The 21301-nt window shown below is 44.4% G+C and overlaps 1 protein-coding gene across 24 annotated transcripts in view; it reads right to left on the reverse strand.

Annotated features, from left to right (window-relative positions):
• The window catches only part of TCF4 (transcription factor 4), an 822748-nt gene that overhangs the window by 38652 nt on the left and 762795 nt on the right, over window positions 1-21301 (reverse strand). For all 24 annotated transcript variants that reach the window (XM_086960420.1, XM_086960423.1, XM_086960424.1 and 21 more), the window contains one exon: window positions 8618-8821. In XM_086960420.1, the coding sequence (XP_086816546.1) occupies window positions 8618-8821 (204 nt within the window). The remainder of the gene's footprint in view (window positions 1-8617; window positions 8822-21301) is intronic.

Below are 21301 nucleotides of genomic sequence, written 5' to 3' on the forward strand. Positions count from 1 at the left end.
TGTCAGAAGTGTAAGCTAACACTTTCACCCTACTGTAAACCCAAATGGAATGTTAAAACTATAGCTATAAAAGGGGGGCTAATCAATGCACGTTCCATGTGTAAAAATGCTCTCCATATCCATGACCTTATCACAGAAAATGCCCTGGACTGTTTATTTATTACAGAAACATGGCTACGTGAATGGTCGAATCCTGATATAGCCCATGCTTTACCGGCCGGCTATCTGATTCAGAGGCAGGATAGGCCAGTCCACCGTGGCGGTGGCTTGGCAATTATACACAGGGATACGCTCAAATGCACAACGACAAAGTTGACTGACATTATAGGAGCGGAAAGCCTAAGTTTTTGCATTAAAATAGGAGACTCCTTTTCCTTAGCTGGTGTATTACTTTACAGGCCTCCAGGATATGCCAAGCAATTTTTAGAAACTATAGGGGAAGCACTTAGTGGCCTAACTCTCAGTTTCGCTAATTTTACGGTATTAGGAGATTTGAACTTTCACATGGACGATCCCAATGATAAACACGCCGCGGATTTCAAAGACATCACGCAGGTTTTGGGACTGTCGATGCACATCTCGGAACCTACCCAGCAGGACACATACTTGATTGCATTGGCACCAATATTGAGGTGATGAATGTGAAATCCCCGGTACAACAAATATGGATGGACCACAAATTTATTGAATTTAATTTTAGTATTAAGGAAACAGAGAAAGAATAAAGATATAAACATTAAGGATAAACCTGTACCCTGTTGGGGCAAAATTATCGAACATCCCGACCTTCAAAACTGGGCAAAAGATAATAAACCTACTTTCACAGGAAATATACACAATGACAACCAGAAATTTGAGGACTGGATGAATGAAATAGGCAATAAGTTTACAACCACAAGAGCAGGCTCTAAATCTCATAAAGGAAAGCACTCGGCACCATGGTTTACAGGCCCTCTCAAAGAAATGCTGATCAATGTTAAAATCTTAGAGCGAAAGTGGCGACGTCACTATGAACAAGAGGATAAAAGAACCTATAAGATAGGGCAAAAACAATATCATGCCGCTCTTAAAAATGCTAAAGCCGAGTATTATACGGCACAGATTGAAGCGACAGGCAATAAACAAAAAGAAATATTCAATATTGTGAATAGTTTCAGAAATCCCAAGGCATTAACACAAGATATCCCACCTTCACAGAATCTATGCGATAAGCTAGCTGAATACTTCTCTCAGAAAATAGAGACCATCACGAAAGATTTTCCACCTTTTCAGCAAGAGAAAGTTGTGGTCAAGGCCAATTCAAGCCTTCAAAAACCCGGTTGGGAAACCTTTGACCACATTAATCTGGAAGATACGCATATGGTGATATCGACAATGAAATCTGGATCTCCTTTTGATCCGTGTCCACCTACGTTGCTGAAAGCAATAGTAGAAGAAGTAAATCCTGGAATAAATTCCATTATTAATGCCTCTCTCGCCTCAGGCGAGATCCCCTCAAATTGGAAAGTTGCAGCAGTCAGACTCCTACAAAAGAAAGCTATCAAAGATCCAGCTACTCTTACCAACCTCCGCCCTATCTTGCTTCTCCCAATTCTATGCAAACTGACCGAATCCTGTGTAAATAAACAATTGATGACTTTTCTGGAGGAGAATGAAACCCTCCATCCATGCCAAGCGGGTTTTAGGGCACACCACTCTACCGAATCAGCCCTTCTTTCTACCACCGAAACCATTCGAGCTGCACTGGATCAGGGCAAGAAGGCCATCCTGATCCTTTTAGATCTCTCTGCAGCATTCGACACGGTATCCCATGCTATCCTTTTACATCGCCTAGCAAACGCGGGCATAGCAGGAACCGTTCTCGAATGGTTCAGAAGTTTTCTAGCACACAGGCGTCAGGTCACCATGCTGGGTCAATTCCGCTCCGAGGAGAAAATACTGACAACAGGGGTTCCGCAGGGCTCAAGCTTGAGCCCCACATTGTCCCCTGATCAAACTTATCTCCTCGTTTGGCATTGACTTGATCACATACGCCGACGATACCCAGTTGGTTCTAACATTGGATAAAAATGCTTCAAATGCTCAAATCACTCTGAAAGAATGCCTCTCGGCAGTATTCGCATGGATGACTAGCAATCATCTAAAATGTAATTCTGCTAAAACAGAAATAATTTTGGCCCCAATAACTGTTTTTTCCCTCAGTCCTGGTGGACTAAGGAGGCAAAGGCTCCACCCAATACTGTCAATGCAGTGAGAAATCTGGGGGTTAAATTTGCCAACACTGTCTTTTAACCAACAAACCAGAGAAGTAGCTGGAAACTGTTTCAATATCATCAGAGGTCTGAGAAAATTCTTTAAGCTGCTCCCTCTGAGTGCTAGACGGACTGTTGCAGTGGCACATCTAGATTGGATTACTGCAACGGTCTGTATGCAGGGCTAAATAGATCTGCCCTGCATAGACTTCAGATGGTGCAGCATGCCGCGGCTAGGCTAATCTTGGGTTGGGGAAGAACATCTTCAGCCTCTGCCGCGCTAGACGCACTACACTGGCTCCCAATACAAAAACGTATTTTGTTTAAAGTCCTGATAATCTCCTTTAGAGCTTTTCATCACCAAGGCCCAGCCTATCTACAAAAATACTTTAAACAATACCATCCGGTACGTGAACTTAGATCATCCTCATCAAATCTGCTTACTGTCCCCAAGTTCAGGCTGACGACGAAGGGAGGAAAATCCCTATCTGTGATTGGCACTAAAGCATGGAATAAACTACCCGAATCTCTCCATGCAGCCAATACAGAACTAAGCTTCAGGAAATAACTAAATGCACTAAACTAAAAACATGGATCTACTCACTTCCAGACACAGTATGTAAAACCTTAATATGATCCTTTCCCAGCTTCTCGAACGGTCTGGTTTCGGTCATCTGCTAGATACAGGAAGTCTCAGCGCCAAGATACTCCTCGGAGTGGTAGTGCGCTATACAAGAACCCTATCACATCACATCACATAGACTTCTTAACAAACTAAAGCCAATGGTTCCTTATCAACTAGTTCTATTGACAATTTGAAAATGAGCTTCCACAAGACATATCTTCTCTTCCAGCAGTTTCTAAAGCTGCTAGTTATAATATTCTAAAGACTGAGCAAGGTGAAGACAGAGAGGAGGAGCAACTGTCACCTAATCCTAAAAAGTGTTTTAGCAGTTTCTAGATGCCACCAATGTTGAAAACAAGAGAACGGGTTCACGGAACTCAATTGCTGACCAACGAAGCAGATAAATACAAAATATAAATTAAGTATATTTTTTGTATTGAGACAGTAGCTTTGTTTTCATGATACAGCTAACTTCATACTCAGTGGGAGGGAGGACGAGCACAAAGAAAAATATTTTGAGATGTCGTCTAAATTAGTACAGTTTATCAAATTTAACTCAATTAACAAACAAAGGGATAATGCAGAGGGAAAGCTGGGATTCAGGATGGAGAAGATGAACTCTTTTACATTATGATGGCCAAGCACACCCTAGTAAGGAAGGTCGTTAAAAGCCTACACTAGCAGGTCATGCAAATGTATGGTATGTTAATCAATGATGGTCAGTATGGTGCTGTCCAAGTTTCAAACCCTCTCAACACTTGTACTAAAGCAGGGAGTCTGCTAGAGTTAAATTCCTCCTAAGACCTACGCTGCACAATGAAAAATAGGCTGAGAAATGAAATGTACACATGCTGGTTGCTGCACATCAGACCTTCCAGCTCCCATTTGCCTGCTCAGAAGAGAGATATCGTGTCTCAATTTCCTTGCATAAACATATACCAGTTTGATTTCAATCTCAAACTTTGAAGCCACATACACACAGTGCTAAAAGGTAAACAATTAATGTAGGAAAATATAACAAATAGTTCAACCACTCACTGCAGAATAGCAAGTAAGAAGAGGATCAGGCTAGGCTCCATCACACTACTTCAAAATGTTACAGCATTACAACAAGAATGGAGGGTGACTGTGCTGCTGACAGATGGTGTTGTTGTGGTAGAGGAAAACAGTGATACTGGCAACAATATGTCAGGAGTCGGCCTAAGAACAGATTCATCAGAGGGCACCAAACACAGACTTGGGAGAATAGAAAATGGGAAGAGAAGGATCCAGTGGTGAACATTTATAACATAGAACTGTGATAGATTTAAACCAGACAGGAAATAAACCAGACAGGGATATGAAATGGAAAAGAACACAACAAATGAAAGAAAGAAAGAAAGCAGACAAGAAGCGAAGTGGGTGGTCATAGTGCCAGCCATGTGCAGCAGAGGAGGTTTAAAAATGGCAAGGGACGCCTCATAGCGAGTATCTGGAGCTCAGAAGCACGGATGATGAAGGGGAAGAGAGGGAGAGGGAGAGGGAGAGGAGAGAGAGAGAGAGAGAGAGAGAGAGAGAGAGAGAGAGAGAGAGAGAGAGAGAGAGAGAGAGAGAGAGAGAGAGAGAGAGAGAGAGAGAGAGGGAGAGAGAGGGAGAGAGAGGAGAGAGAGAGAGAGAGAGAGAGAGAGAGAGAGAGAGAGAGAGAGAGAGAGGGAGAGAGGGAGGGAGAGAGAGGGAGAGGGAGAGGGAGAGGGAGAGGGAGAGGGAGAGGGAGAGGGAGGGAGAGAGAGGGAGAGGGAGAGGGAGAGAGAGAGAGAGAGAGAGAGAGAGAGAGAGAGAGAGAGAGAGAGAGAGAGAGATTTGCATGACTACCAAAGAGGTTCCAGCTGATTTAAGATTTAAACGGCCAAAAGTGTGCAAGGGGATGAATATTGATGGGTGAATTACACAATAAGGAGACTTCTTAAAGCTATTTGAAAGGAAGATTTCATTCAAAGGCAAACTTAGTGCGAGTCTCCATTGCCTATACTGCAACTTGGCCATTTTCCATTGAAGTGGGGGGAGCGTATACTCTTCACTATTTTGTGAAATCAGGAAGCCGGCAACACAGTAGCTTCCTTGAGTGGGGATGTATTCATTTAGTAAGCTTATGATTACTATTTTGCATTGACTGACAAATATGGCTGTGCCACACTGAAGTTTTGGGGTGTAATTGCTCCCAGATTCCAGTAAGGGAGCTATTGCAGCTGAAAACACTTTTCCGCTGCGCAATTTATACACCACTGATGTGCGCTTGCAAGATTAGCAATGCAAGTTTCAGGAACGGGTCCCTTCTCCTTTCAGATGAAATAGATCAAAGATGGATCTTCTACCCCGTTTACACCGGATCCCCGTAGAAAGCCCAGGGACTGGACCTGCATGGCGCCTTCGTTCACTCTTAAAGCTAATGCCTCGCTATAAACTTTAAAATGTTCTCTTGAATAAATGCGAGACAGCTTAAGGAAGACTACAGCGTGCTAAACTACGCAAAGCTGGAGTCTGAAAGCAGCTCAAGAAGGTGCACAGCATCAAGAAACTCCCAGCAGCAGCAGGCTCTGAACACGTTTCCGGTCCATACCTCCCACTGATACTTTATTTACTGCAGCTGGCTAAAGTTTTATAGCCTGTTTCATGTATTAAAAATTCAAATGTGGAAAGCATTACCATATCCTTGATTTTTTTTCTCCCTACTTCCTTTCCAGAATGGAATGCATCAAATTGTCAAAGGCTAACTTGAAGACTGACTTAACTCCAAAACTATTTCCTTTGTTCTTCTGAGGTTTAACTTTTTTAAATCTAGAAAATACACACCAGTGTTCAGAAAAGTACTTTGTTGTGTCTCATGCGAGTGAGAATTTTAGAATACTCTGAACAGTCGAATAACGCTCAGAAAGGCCAGTGAAAAAGTCACTTAGCGCTCTGTGCAGGCAGCAGATCTTTGATCCTGCAACCCTTTGATGTTGAAACTATTCCCTTCTTAATAATCCATTCTGCTCCTGGGTTGAATTTATCTGATTCCAAACCTCCTTTCGAGGCCGAGGATCAAGAACTAGATAACCGATCAGGCTTGTGTCTTATCATAGAGCAAAACAACTATCGGTTGTTCACATATGAATAGGGACTTCTAGTTTTACACCATGCTTTACCACCACTTCCATACCCCCTTCTAAACTGCAGCAATGCACAGGCAGTCACAGCAGCACAAAGGGTGCCAAGCATTAGCTCTAGAGGTCTTCACACAAATATGTTAACATGCATCTGGACAGCGGAAAATGCCAGGTGAACAAATCTGCAAAAAGTAAACCTGCTCTTAATTGAGAACAGCTAATGCTAACCAACAGTGATTTACATGCCTGCTGGTTTATAAAAGCCGGACTTTCAGTCTAAATCCGTAAAGATGGCCATGTTTGAAAAGAAAAAAAAAACTGCACGTGGGTTCTCTGAGATATGGAGGCAGGTGCATGGCACACTGCACAGGCCTACATCAAATTATACTCAATTTTGAGTTTCATTTTTTGTGACTTCTGAAACTTACAAATGAAGGGGTGGTATGAATAGGACATAAAAATGGAAACTGACACTGGCAAACAATCAAAACCTTGCACTGGAGAGGGCACTTTGGAGAAGAGGGTATTTCACCCAATCGGAGTGCCTAGGATGGGAGCTACAAGGCTGGACTGTGGCAGGAAGCATGCCAATAGGAGAGGAGAGGAAGACTACAGTGTGGGTGCTTCTGGGATGCCTCTGCAGCTGATGTGAAGCATGTCATGTGGGCAAAGGCAGAAAAAAAGTACTATTAATATTGGGGCGCGTCCCACCTTCAGATGACTTGGTGACAAAATCACATTCCAATTCAGCTACTGAAGAAGAGCTCAGTCTTGCTCCAGTGCTTGGAATGGGCAGTACTCACAGGTGTTCAGTACCTGCACTTCTTAGCATGGGTACAATACTTTCAATAAGACAGTACACGCACTTTTCTGTAGCACACAGGAACTCTGGGATAGTGAGTACTTCCACTTTCATATTTCCATTTCTAGCACAGTCTTTACCTGCAAAACCTACACGGATTGTGCATGTGACAGCCGGACCAAAACACTGTTTTTCAGGAAACAGTGTGGTCCGGATGGAAGGACGGCCAGGACAGTTAGTGGATGCAAAATTAGACAAATTCACACTCGAAAGAGCCCATCCAGGCAGGGAAAAGGAGACTGATGATTACAAAACGATGGATAAGGACACAAACTGACGGAGTGCTGCGAAACCATTGCACCATGTGTCGTTAAAAAATAAAAACCCAAGACAGTGGACATTACAGTACATGGAACAAGATCAAAGGATTAGCACATGAAAGAAAATAAAAAAGGCAATATAAAGAGAACAATTCTTACAGAGTTGCACCCAAAGCAAACCGCATTCAAAGTCCCAGGGCTGAAGAAGAACCCACCAGTGTTCTTAGAGTGGCCTAAATTTGTCCACAATCCCGGGATTGAGTCAACATCCACAAAAACAGAGGAACACTGGAACCCAAGACAGTTGAAGGGACAGCGTTAAATACCCTTTGAAAACGTCATGCAAACAGAGGCCAATTTGTGGGAGCAAGAAAGGTCACAGACTCCAAAAACAGTCTCTCTGAATGCCCACTGTACTAATAATGGAGACCAATGTTTTCGTGCCACTTTTATCATAACAAGCAATATATGCACATATCTAGACACAATTTGCACAATGCGTAGTCAGAAACATTCTCAGAAATCTATCCCCTTTAACTTAAACTCGGACTGTAAAAATGGTTGCATAACGTAGTTCTGATAAGGACCTATTAAGTGTGTTATTTGTTACTCAAGAACACACAATTATACATACAATATGTGTTGCATTGATGCTTGAGAATGACTTCTACCAGATAGGGACACTCGTTACTTTTTAGAAAAAGTCACAAGAAGCCTTTGCAATGGCATATGTACCCACTACAAAGACAACAGAACATGTGTTGTGAGCTCTTAGAAGTTGTAGCCCAGTTTATCTACAAGGGTATGGATAATAATCTAGCCTTGAGACACACTTGCGTAGAGTGTGCCAAAATGTCCTACACTCAGCTCAGCCTTAAGAACTAATTCAGTTCTTCTATGATTCATGCATTTAAACAACTAAACACACCCAGCGTATTATTATTGCTTCATATCACTAATGTGGATTCATTATATGGGTTTTAAAGTAAAAGACAAGGATCTTGGGTCACAACTGTGGCAAAGCTGTTTCTAGTACTGCAGCAACCTGAGGGCATGCCCCTCTCAAATATCATAGACTACTGTTGAGCCTGTGCTAAGGAACTGCATTTATGAGAGAAACAAGATACTACTTATATATCATATGAACTTACTAGTCCTGTCTTATTAACTGTTATTAGCATTGTGTTCTAAACCTACATACACACACACACACACCCCTTCTAATGCACTTTATCTTTACAGATGGTTAGTAATTTTTTTAATTGTTATCCTCAGAAGACCTACATCTTGACTGACATCCGACCATAACGTCAAACTCAACCTAGTCAAAAAAAATTCTGGGCACTGTCAAACTCTATAATCTTGAGATATTCCTACATTCATTATATTGGACTGATCAGAAGTACAAAGCTAAGATAAAGTGCTGGACAACCCACATCTAAAGTACATATAGGGCAGATCATGATGGAATCTAAAACTGTAAATAATCTTACCATAAGTGAATGTCTATTGGATGAAAGAAGGCCAGTCCCATATCCTGATCCAATGTTGCCCATTGCTCCATTATGAGATGACCCTAAAAGTCCGTGCATGTCACTATGACTACCGGGCATGGTTGTGGATGGTCCAACTGCATGGTTCCGTAATACATGAATGGCATCGTCGAGTCTTTCTAATCGATCTTCGATTCGACTTTGCTGTTGAAAAACACAATTTCAAAGAATCACCGGTTAATAATGCATCAGTATCAACTGTGTGTTCATGTCACAGACAAGGGGATAAATAACAAACCATCATAGTGCTCAAAACTGCTATTTCGGCATGCAGCATTCGGCATGTAGGATTTTCTACACCACCACGTGAAGCTTTTTTTTAAATTTAAGTTAGTCTAGGAAATCTTTGATGAATTTGAATAGAGATACGCAGAGAGGGGAAAAAGTACAATACTAGCTCTGATTTTCCAACATCAACATTATACAGTGCTCATATACTCTAAATACTTGTCCTATACATACAACTTTCTTACATATGTGAGCAAAACAATCGTTGCTCACATAAGTCTTGGCTGGCTACAACAGCCAATGCACAGGCAATCATTTGGAAAGGTTAATCATCAGAGTGGGATGAAATATATCAAAGAAATACTGTTGAAGTGGGTGCTGCACTTTTTAAGGGCTTTTGTGCAAATCCTCAAAAATAAAAAAAAATGGGAGTAGCTCCTGTTTCTCCCCAGGGGGAAGAGAAGAATCCAATGGCTTTTCACCCGCAACACAAAAATAACCTTGCTGACTGCAAATCCATGACTCATGCAAACATCTTTCTCACATTTCCATTCACCAATCCTAAAAACACCTCATCCCTGAAACCTTTCACCAGTGATTTTCATCCAACACTGAGGAAGTGTTGAGGTCAGGCACATGGTCACACTTTCCGACTCAGAGAAAAGTATCTCCTGAACTGGTAGCGTGATGACGTGAACATTTTTTAATTTCCCTGAATGAGAGAACCTACAGTGAAAATCGGAAAAAATGCATTTTTTGTCTGAAATATGAGTTCAATACATCATGATTTTTTTTTTTACATATCAGCTTTGTTGATAATGATTTTTCTCACTAGGTAGGTTTAAAGTGTGCATACCGGATCAGTGTTTTTATAGTAGGCTTATCACTAGTGAGGATACACAGGCACTATGTAGCCGATGTATACGGCCAACTCTAGAGGGCTTACTTTAAGAACCAGGCCTTCCGCTTCTTGAGAAGAGAAGGAGAGGAGGAGGCTCAGTTGGGTTGTGGGAGGTCGTTCCATGCTTTAGGTGCCTGGTATGTGATGCGCGAACACCTGCTCTGCTTCTGTGTATACATGGGGTGTGTGTAGTGGGTCTGGCAGAGTGGAGGTGGCTGGAAGGTTGATAAAATTAATGCGGCTATTCAGGTAGCCAGGGCCTGTGTTGTGGTGTGTTTTGTATGTGTGGGTGTGGAGTTTGAAGTGTCCACATTTGTGTACTGGGAGCTAGTGGAGTTGCCTATGGGAAGGTGTGATGTAGGCTCAACATGGAGGTTAAGGACTAGTCTGGCTAATATGTTTCGGACTGTCTCTGGTCTTCTTGTGAGCTGGTTGGTTATCTCTGCATACTGGGTGTTCCCAAAGTCTAGTCTGCTGTTGATGAGGGCTTTCTTGACCGTTTTCCTGTTGTTGTCTAGTATTTCTTCAGCATCTTTAGGGTGTTGAAGCAGGACGAGGCTACTGGACTGACTTAGGCGGCTATGTTCAGTTTGTCATCTATGATGATTCCAAGGATGCTTGCTTGTGAGCAAGGCATTGGGGTGGGTCCAAGGACTGCGGGCGGCCGGGTGGAGTCCCATGGAGAAGTTCAGCGGCTGGTACCTTCTCTTGGCAGTTTTGAAAGCTTCTTTTCCACTTCCCCTTGATTGGTTCACCATTTCTGTTCTAGCTGTTTGCAGTGTTGCTTGCAGCCGGCTTTTGTTCTAGTTTTTACTGTGTTTTTCTGTTTCTTGGGGGCCAGTGTCGACGTAGGAGTAGCTTCTTACCTGTAACTCCAGTTCTGTAGTAGGGGTATATGTTATAGTCATAATCTAGTGAATAGTCAACTCTCCTGGGATACCAGGAGAGTTCTGGAAAGTTTCCTTAAAGGCACGGTATCCCTTTTTAAGCCACATTATGGCAGCCTATGGGGGCTTGTCTGTCCTATCCTTCCTCTCGATCATTCCAAAGATTTGGTGAAGGGGGGAAGTGTTTCCCATGGTTAAACCTGGCAGACAGGTCTAAAGTGGGCTATTTTTGGAATATCCTTGCATTTCTAGTTGAAGTACTGGACAGTGTAGCCTTGCATGTATAGGCTGCATTATTTGTCTTTAATTTTCTCTTAAGTGTCTATGCAGTACTGCAAAGAAGACTGCTTAAGAGATTATTTTTGATTGCTCCGGGGTCCCCGCACATGAGAGGGACTATTCACTAGAATTTGACTATACACAGAGAAGTGTGGTTCACTGGTTAGAGGAGGCAGACCTGGAAGCAGAGGTCAGCCCGGGACCAGGGTTCAATTCCCGGCTCGGCGGGGTCTTGAGTCCTAAAATGTCCATGGACTCGACAATTCTTGCTCCGGTGCCTACTCGATTCACGGGTTCATACTCTGCGACTCTGGGCAATAGCTTGCTCAATCTCCACAACGGCCCCTCGCGGTGGGATGCCTGGCTTTCACCTTGCGGATACCCTGCCGGGGTTATCTCACAGGGGAATACCAGGACGGGTTCCCTAAGCAAGCGCTTAGAAACCGCTTGGTGATTTGCGCTATATAAATTCCTGTACATTTACATTTACAGAGATCCCCTACTACAGAAGTTGGTGATCCACTTATTGAAGTTTTCGATTGCGTGCTCGGAAGCCTGTGGGTTCCCGGTTTGTTCTTGTGGCGGGTGGATGTCCAATCCAATTCGGTTAGGTTGTTCCAGTATTGGTGAGATGGGCCCACTGTGGGTGGTGTTCTGCATTGATGGATGGTGAATATGAAACTGACTATTGCAAGGTCAGACCAGGTGAAGGGACAGGGTCTAGGATGCATTTGGCGGCGTTACAGGGCTCCGAGGCGCTTTTGATTAGCACCAGGTTTCTAAGGCTGTCAAGAATGACAGCGAGTTGAGGTCAGTCATGTCTTCTATTTGTAACCGGAGGTCTCCTAGGAGGATTTATGAGCTGGAGTTGAGGACTTGTGGGTCGATGAAGTCCTTAATGTTGCTGGCAAAGTTGGCTCAGGAGGCGTGGGGAGGAGGGAAGGGATAGGCCACAGTTCCACCAAGGGTGAAATATGTTTTGATTTGCATTTTAAAGTAGTTGACTCTGGCTTTACATGAGGTGGTGGGTGCAGTTGAAGGCGCCTTTATAAATGATGGCGATTGCTCCTTCAAGTCTGTTTAGGCGGCCTTGTCTGGTGATCTTGTATTTAGCGGGGATATCAGCAGCAAAATTAGACATTGAAGCTGCGGTCAGCCATGTTTCCATGAGGAAGAGGAGATGCAGGGTTGTGTTGTCCAGCATGTCTATAGAATGCTTTCTGAGTGAGCAGTGTTAAGCAGCATACATACAGGTTTCCGATGCTGGGCGCGGTCCAGGCAAGGACAGACGTAGATGCGTACACCACGTGGCCACGCTCCAGCCACCATGTCCTAGGTAGGTCCTGTGAGGAGTGCAGGTTTGGTGGGTGGGGATGAGGAGGAGCTTATTCGGAAGGGAAGAAGAGAGGCACAAAGAGTGAGAGAAGTGGCAAAAAACTTCACAGAGACAATAAGGTGAGAGCGCATGAGGGAGAGAGGAGAGGAGTGTGCCACGAGATACTGAAGCCAGGTCAGCAAAGGCCTTGGCTGGTCGGAGGACTGGTCGAACATAAGTCCAGGGGTTTTGCGGGCCGATCTTAGGCACCTGCTTAATGGCTGGCCCAAGTTGCAGCCATCATTGAGAAGGTCCAGGAAGGGGAGGAATGGAGGGGAGGGCAGAAGAGGAGCGCAGTCAGCACGGAAGGAGAGGTGCAAGGAACACGTAAGGAAAAGGGAAAGGCAGGAGGGGAGTGTGTGTGGGAAAGGAGCACACAGATGCAGATATAGAAGACAGACATGGAAAAAGATAGCAAAAGGTCAGAAAAAAAGTGAGAGAGGCAGAAGGAGTGAGAAATGTCAGAGAGTGAGAAATAATGGAAAGAGCAAGTATTTGTAAAAGTGGCAAGCAAAAAAGCACAAAGAACGAGAGAAATTGTACGAATGTCACCAAAAAAAGAAAAGACAGAGCTAAATAAATGGCAATAAAGTCACAGAGAGCGAGATAAAAGGTCACAAAGTGAAAGAAATGGCTCAAAAATCACTGATGGAAAGTGAGAGAAAAGGCACAAAGAACGAGTGAAGTGGCCCAAAGGTCACAGAGAGAAAGGGGGAGAACAAAGTGAAAGAGAGAGAGCATGCGAGAGGGAGAGAGGTGAGCCAGGTGCTCCCATGGCACTGAGCTAGGTCCACAAGGGCCTTGACCAGTCAGATGACTGGTCACGGGTAATTCTGCCTATGCACCTGCTTCAGCCGAGTGAAAAAGTACCTCCTCTTAGTCTTGTTTTGACAAATTTATAATAAGTCAATGCAACTGCCATGTCTTCTCAAAGGCTACAGTCACGAACAACTACAGCAGATCCATTAGATGAAAATCATAAATGTTGCTGTAGGGTCTAATGCATATAATTTCTAATTAAACTGTTCTCCTTATTAACTTGGAATTGTTGATAAAGCGGCTCTTCATTATTCAAGCTCTAAATATTCAGTAATGTTGCAGTTTTTAGATCAAATTCTTAAATTTTATATTGCACTAAAAGTGCTGGAAGTTAAAACTGATATCTGGTGATTTTAAAGAAATTAGTGATATTTACACAGTACACAATGATGTGAGTAATTCCAGATCCAACATTATTTAAGGAAGAATTCCAGACTCACTTTGGAAGCTGTGCCTGTACACTGCTGTCAAATAGAAATCCAGACATGTCTGGCATGCATTCTATAGCTATTTCTCCAAACTGTTAGTTTCTGTTTGAATTTATATGCTTTGATCTATATTTATAAACTGTATACATGGCTTCAGGGGGGGTTCTCATATTTGGTACAAGGTAACTAGTACCCACTGAACATCATTTTGTCCGAGGTGTTTTTAGACGGAGTCTTCTTCAGGAAATAGAATGAAGTAATTTTGTTTAGTCTGTAATTCAGGTGTCTAGTTCACGCTTCCGCTTTATTTCATACAGTTGCAAAGCATAAACAATCCGTCTTTTTTGGCTATTTAAAATGGCATACAACAGGCAACATGCAGACAGCCAAGGAAATCAGCTACAGAAGGTGCTTCTGGGAAGCAGCTACAGTTATTTGAGACACTGTTTCTCAGCTCTGCAGCCTCATACTTCCTGCATTAATCGCATATATACCAACATCATGCAACATCCCTAACTATAAGTAAAAAAACAACTTAAAACTGCACACACGTCACCAGCCTCCCATCAGAACCATAACTTTTGAAGACAAAGGTCTGCCTCAACTATTATGACGTCACTCTGTGGAAGAACGCTCATGCCTTCCACAATGCTATGAACACCTACCACACTTAAGAAAGCCTCCCAGATGATCTCAAAACTATAATGATCTTACGATTGCTGAAGGAACCAACCTTGGATACTAACAACAATGCCAACTGAGGTCTCTGTGAAAGAATACAAACCGGCAGCCAATACAGGTACAACTCACGTGGTTTATTCACGGTCAGTAAACAGAATAAAAGTTCATACTGACACAACCTCAGCCACAGGTCACAGTCTGGCTGCGAAATCTCAGAACTCCGCTTTCCGCCGGCGCTCACCCTAGAACCCTCGCAGTGGTGACATTTTAAGTGATGTCACCACAGAGTGTAGCAGGGCGTGAGGAGGGCAGGGGGGTGACAGCAGGTCAGGGTGGGAGATACCACACATCCCCCTTCCCTACACAACAACAATATAACAGTAAAACAATATGTCAATGTCAGACAACATTCTGCAAGCTAGGTCACGTATTGTTCCAGATGTCTGGGCAGTCTAACCACCCTTTGGCTAGTCCAGTTGGCAGGATGGGTTAATTCGTCACGCTTCCTAGGGGGCTGTTCACCTTGCACTAGGGGTTTTTCTCTCCTCACTTCCCCCTCTACAGAAACTTCCTTCGGGGGTGATACCTCACTACTCTTCTTAAGTTCCAAATTTTCCCCTCCTGGGTCTTCACTGCGTTCCTGAATAGTTTTACAACCTTGGTGGGTCTGCTGAACACCGACCAACTCGCCCTCCCTGTTGGTGCTCTGATTTTTATGTCGTCACCCACCCTGAAACCTACTTCCCGGGTGAAGTGCAGCCTATCAAATTTTTCCTTCCTCTCTAGCATGGCTTTCCCCTGTCTGTCAAGTGCAGTAGCCTCTCTAGAGTGATCAGTCCAACCTTTGTGCCAACCCATCCACCCTGGTGAAAGTTTGGTGTTAGGTCTTCTCGCTTTGAGTAGTTCAAACGGAGTTACTCCCGTCGTCTGGTGTTGAGTTAGGCGATAGGCTTCCAGACGTTTCATGATTTCTCCTTTCCAGTTCAAACCATTAGTCTTGGCTAGTTGGATGCTATCCTTCAGGGTCTTATTGAACCGTTCTACCATTCCGTTGGTTTCAGGATGGTAAAGCGCACATCGCTTGTGTACGATCCCATAACTCTCGAGGAACTCCTTCATCTCCTTTGAACATAGCTGTACTCCATTGTCTGTCAGTAGACTGCTAGGTGAGCCTTCTCTGAGGAATAGCTCCCGTAAGAACTCGACGACAGCTTTTGTGGTGATTTCTGGTACGATCTTCACCTCTGGCCATCTTGAATACAAATCCACCAGGACTAAGATGTATGGCGTGCTTGCTTCTCCAGTCAGCGGGCCTATTATATCTAGTGCCACTTCGTCCCACGGTCCCGAGGGAGGTGGCCTGCAGACCATTGGTGGAGTGTGTTGTTTCAAAACCTTGTCGCTAACCGTGTACGGGATACAGTCCCTCACTTTCCTTTCGATATCATGGTCCATACACGGCCACCAGTAGTCCTCTCGCATTCTCTGCTTTGTTTTAGTGATGCCCAAATGTCCATCGTGGGCCAAATCCACCAGTTGTCCTCTTGCCGCTCTGGGCGGGATCAACCTTGTTCCCCTGAACTGACATCAGTCATTCTCAGATATTTCTTCTCTGACCATCCAGAATGGGCGTAGCGTTTTGCTTTGCTTGTCTTCATGTCTCCACCCTTCTCTTACTCTTTCACTCACTCTTTTCAATAGGTCGTCTGCCTCCAAGGCCTCCTTCCACGCTTCTTCACTTATGGCCCCTTGGGTGATCACGCATACGGTTTCTGTTTGGAAGTCTTCTTTTTCTTCACAGTTGATGTCTTCGGGCTCGTCTTCTGCCTTATCTTTTACCAGTCGCGAAAGGCAGTCTGCAGCAAGATTTTTCATTCCGGGTACGTATTCAACACAGAACGTGTATTCTTGTAAGTTAACCACCCAGCGTCTGAATCTGCTCGATATCGCGTCAAGTCCTTTCTTGCTAAACACTTCAACTAGGGGCTTGTGGTCGGTACGCAGGGTGAACTTGGTACCCCAGATGAAGTCTCTGAACTTGCTCATGGCCCAGTGTGCCGCTAATGCTTCCTTCTCGATCACTGAGTAGTTGGTTTTCGACTTCTGTAGTGACCTGGATGCAAAGGCTATGGTTTCTTATCCCTTCGCCCCTACTTGAGAAAGGACCGCCCCTAGTCCTTTCGAGCTCGCATCAGTGGTTATCACGGTCTTCCTGTTGGGAACAAATGCTTTCAGGCTGGGTGCTTCTGCCAGTGCTTTCTTTACCTCCTCAAACTCCTTCTGACATTCTTCGTCCCAGTTGAACACTACATCTTTCTTGAGCAGGCGTGGAATGGTAAAGGTTCTGCCAGCGAAGTTTCTTACGAATTTACTGTAGAATTCTAGCATTCCCAAGAATTACTTTATCTCCTCTTTGCTCTTTGGCGGCATCAAATTCGCTATGGTGTTCTGTAGCTCAGCTTTAGGGCGGATACCATCCGGCGTCACCTTGTGTCCCAGGAAGTCTAGCTCATTGCACCTAATCCTGCACTTTTCCTTTTTTACAGTGAGGCCTTGGTCCTTAAATCTCACTAATACTTGCCTCAACCTTCCATCATGTTGTTCGTTGTCTCTGCCAAACACGAGTACGTCGTCCTGGTAGCATAAAACTCCGAGGATACCCCTAGGTATGCTCCCAATGATTCTCCTAAACACCGCAGCTGGGGAGACCAGCCCAAAGGGCATTCTCTTGAATTTAAAAGCACCCATGGGCGTCACAAACGAAGTTAGGTCCTGCGAGTCTTCATGGAGCCTAATCTGGAAGTAGGCTTAGGTTAGATCCAACGTTGAGAATACCCTTGCACCTTCCAGCATCCTCATCATCTGTGTGATGTTGGGCAGGGGAAATGTAACCACGACCACCTCCTTATTCAACGCCCTGAGGTCGATACATAGGCGGACTGATCCATCTTTTTTTCTTGCTGCGACGATCGGCGCGAGCCATTCCGTTGCTTCCACTGGCTCTATGACCCCCCAAGCTGCACAGCTTCTCCAGTTCACCTTTGACTGCTTCTTGGATAGCCAGTGGTAGGTTCCTCACCTTGGCTACAACAGGCACCGCATTCTCCTTCAGCTTTATCCTGTGTGAATAGTTCTTCAGGCAACCTAACTCGTCGTTGAACACCTCCTTGTATTCAGTCTCAATGTCGTCCCTGGTTCCCTGTACTTCTTGGATCAAGATCTGTGGGATTTTGTTGGGGTCAAGGTATGTGCCTATCTCTTTCTGTGCTTTCCACCCCAGGATGTTGTCTCCCTTGGAGGATAGATACACCTTCTCTGCAGTGAGTCTACCTTTGTACTTTATTGTGCTCCAGAAAAAACCCTTCATACTAATGGGTTGACCACTGTATCCCCCTGGTCTAACGTCCATTCTGCTCAACCTGATCTTACCCTTGGCCACTCTTTCAAACTCTTTTGCATTGATGAACGTGATTTTCGAGCACGAGTCAAACATGGCCTCAATGTTGGTCCCCTCAATCTCAATGTTGTCTTTGGGACTGTTGACTTGACCATTCCCTACTTGAAGGACGATATCATCACACAATGTGTTCACATTTTCCCTACTCTGCTTCTTGACCCCTTGACCACTCCTGCAAAATTGGCGGAAATGTTCCTTCCTGCCACACTTGTTACATGTAAACCTGAGTGCAGGGCAATCTTTGTTGTTCGCCATATGGCCTTGTTTGCCACACCTATAACAATTCCCTTTAAAGGACCAGCCTACTTTGCCTTCCTTCAGCTCTTTGTGACCCAATTTCTGTCCTTTGACTTCCAATACCTTGTCTTCTTCTGACACCACTTCGCTCACCTTAACCTTCCCCTCGCTATCTTTGCCCTCACAGTCATGCTTTATCTCACTCACACACTGCATCATGTGTTCCACATGCTTGGCTACAATAAGTACTTGTCTTAGTGGAGGGTCATCCTTTAGCCACAACTCCTCCCGTACCCGTTCCGTTCTACACGCTAACACAAACTGGTCCCTGATCCTCTCTTCACAAGAGCCCCCAAATTTGCATGTCGCAGCAAGTTTACGTAAGTCAGACACAAAGCCTTCCATGGATTCTCCTTCCTTCTGTCCTCTCTTCCCAAAATGGTACCTTTCCATGATGGTGCTAGTCTTAGGGAGGTAGTGTAGGTCCAGTTTTTTAATGCTTATCTCAAACTCGTTCAGCCCTCTAGCCTCTTGAGTACCAAGTTCTGGGAGGTGTTCTAAAACTTCTTCACCTTCTGCCCCCAAATAATATGCTAACAAGGCCACTTTCCTTTCCAACCCCAGATTCGGCCCGCAAACAACAGCATAGTTCATAAAAATTTTCTTCCACTTCTTCCATTGTATTGCAGGTTCCCCTGGGTTTACTAAAACCATTGGGGGTGGCGTTACATTCTGCATATTCCTCCACAGAGACAACTAACAAGCAAGATAATGCTACTTCTAAAATAGGGGTTGCGCTAACAACGTCCAACAAAACCCCTTTCTCAATTGTACAATTGCATTATCTTCGTTGAAATGAGTTTCAAAAACACGTTGCTTAAACATCCACAAGGTGGCACAGTTCATCCCTCTGAGAGACAGATTCCCCACGCCTGCGCAGATGTTCTCGTTAGTTTCACCGGAAATGTCTTGACTGAGGGGGGAAGAGGACCCTCCAGCTTCGACCAAGATACAGTGTGAGTTTAATGTAGATCTATGTGCTACACGATTGCATGCGGGCCCAGATAAGGTGAGATAGCGATATGTTTCCCAAGCTTGGCTAGCGCAGGGTTTATCCGGTTGACGGGGAAATCTTCTGATACGCTATGTGGATTACACTCCTGAACCAGTCCAGTCACGTCATACTGGGCAGCCTCCGTCTCCCGCGTCGCACTCCTGCTTCACCGATCTCACGCTTCCGAAATATTCTGTGAGACAGCAGACTCCTATTGCTCCACTCGCAGAATTTTCCTTCCGCCGCACTTTCAGTTCGCCAGGTGTTCATCATTAGAGTGAGCGTTGCCACGCAGTCTCTCACACAGATCTCTCAACAACACCACTCTTTAAGCGGGGAGGGTGGGCCGGTGATTGCAGTATCCCTAACAGGATCGCCACCCTCTGGACCATCAGTCGCACAGCACTTCTCCTCTTTCATAGACTACACCCGCCGAGGAGCGCCTCCACTGATACCATTTCTCCCGCAATTTTTTCTCATTCCGTTACTCACAGATCGGATCTACAGTTCATCTCCCGACTGTGTTTCTTCTTACTCGTTGCGCCGTCCTTTATACTCCTCGCCAGCTTTCCGTGTTGAGGTCGCGTATACTTGCTCCCGGTCCTCGTCGCCAGTGTGAAAGAATACAAACCGGCAGCCAATACAGGTACAACTCATGTGGTTTATTCACGGTCAGTAAACAGAATAAAAGTTCATACTGACACGACCTCAGCCACAGGTCACAGTCTGGCTGCGACGTCTCAGAACTCCGCTCTCCGCCGTCGCTCACCCTAGAACCCTCGCAGTGGTGACATTCTAAGTGATGTCACCACGGAGTGTACCAGGGCGTGAGGAGGGCAGGGGGGTGACAGCAGGTCAGGGTGGGAGATGCCACAGTCTCATTAAGCATTTCACAATCCTTAAAGATATAACTGAGAAGCTTTTCTCCATCCGGTTGTATGATCTAATCAACAAAAAACACAACTACCAACTGGTTTTTACATTATACTTAAGGGCCTAAACAGCCACTATCGAAGACATGGACAATGCCCATCTCCCCATCACATAAAGTCAAGAATGGGAGACCTGTTTCTTAACACCCAATGCATCAATACAAACAGTAGAAATGTGCTTCACAAACAAAACTATATAAGAATGTATTTTGATTCTTCTGAAACACGTGGTTTTGATGCCTTCCACTTCTATAGTTGGAGTTCTAATCTCTGAGAGACATCAAGATTCATCAATACACCAGTAATAATGGAATCCCTGCCTATCTCACTCCCATAGTAAATGGATATCAAATCTACAGGCAAATTATTCCTCTTCACAATGAATAACAGAAACAATCAGATACGAGAAGACCTGTATAAGAGCAGGAGCTATGCAAAATGAAGTTAAATGGATTCATGCTTCAGCTTACTACAAAGGACAAATAACTCAATTTCAACCTGGACATCAGCCTCATCTTCAAGACAGGCATTTCAAAAGAAGCTGAGACCATATGGTGCCAGATTTCATTTTGGTCAAAAACAAAGTTTTAACTCTCCGAAGTAGACTTCAGAATGATCCAAACTTGCTATCAGGTCACTTCTGCTCTGAAATGTTTCCACTCCAGGCCCGTACCATTTACATCACCAGCAGCAAAAATAAGGAGCACAAACATACTTGGCCAAAATTTGAACACTTCAGACTACCAATGAAACAAAATAAGTCAAACTCGTGGTTTTAAAGCAAGTGAAAAACTGAAGAAAAAAAACAGGAGTCACGCTTTCTGCCTCTACAAATGAAGGTATTCATTATTTCAAGGAATACATGTTTGGCTATTGATGCGGATCCTTGCAGCTCCTTCTGCCCCTGGCGGGCAACAGTGCCTCAAATAAATGTCTCTCTCTACTACACTGACATAGCCTCCATGTTCTCTTATTGCTAAGTACAGTACTCCGTTGGTCTCTCTCTAATACTAAGGTAGGCACACCAGCATTGTGAAACAACCACAGGCAAAGCCAATAGGTCTTGCCACTGTCACCTATCAGCTTTTCCAATGGCTTTTCAAAATGCTGTATAGGGTGTCCCAATGCAGTGTAACTTCTGTGAAATATACACAGAGAAAACATGGAAGCCGCAATATTGTGACTGGTCGCTTAATTCAGCTGGCGCTTTCATGCCTCACAACACGTACATGCACCAACAGAATAAGAAAGGTGCTATTGGAGGAGGAGCTACGACACCAACCAAGATGGCCGCATAGTCTCCCGGCTCCTCTGACCCCCGTCCCATGCTCGCTTATCCTGTCGAA

Source organism: Lissotriton vulgaris, chromosome 3_1 (genome assembly GCF_964263255.1).
Source record: "Lissotriton vulgaris chromosome 3_1, aLisVul1.2, whole genome shotgun sequence".
Taxonomy (NCBI): Eukaryota; Metazoa; Chordata; class Amphibia; order Caudata; family Salamandridae; genus Lissotriton; species Lissotriton vulgaris.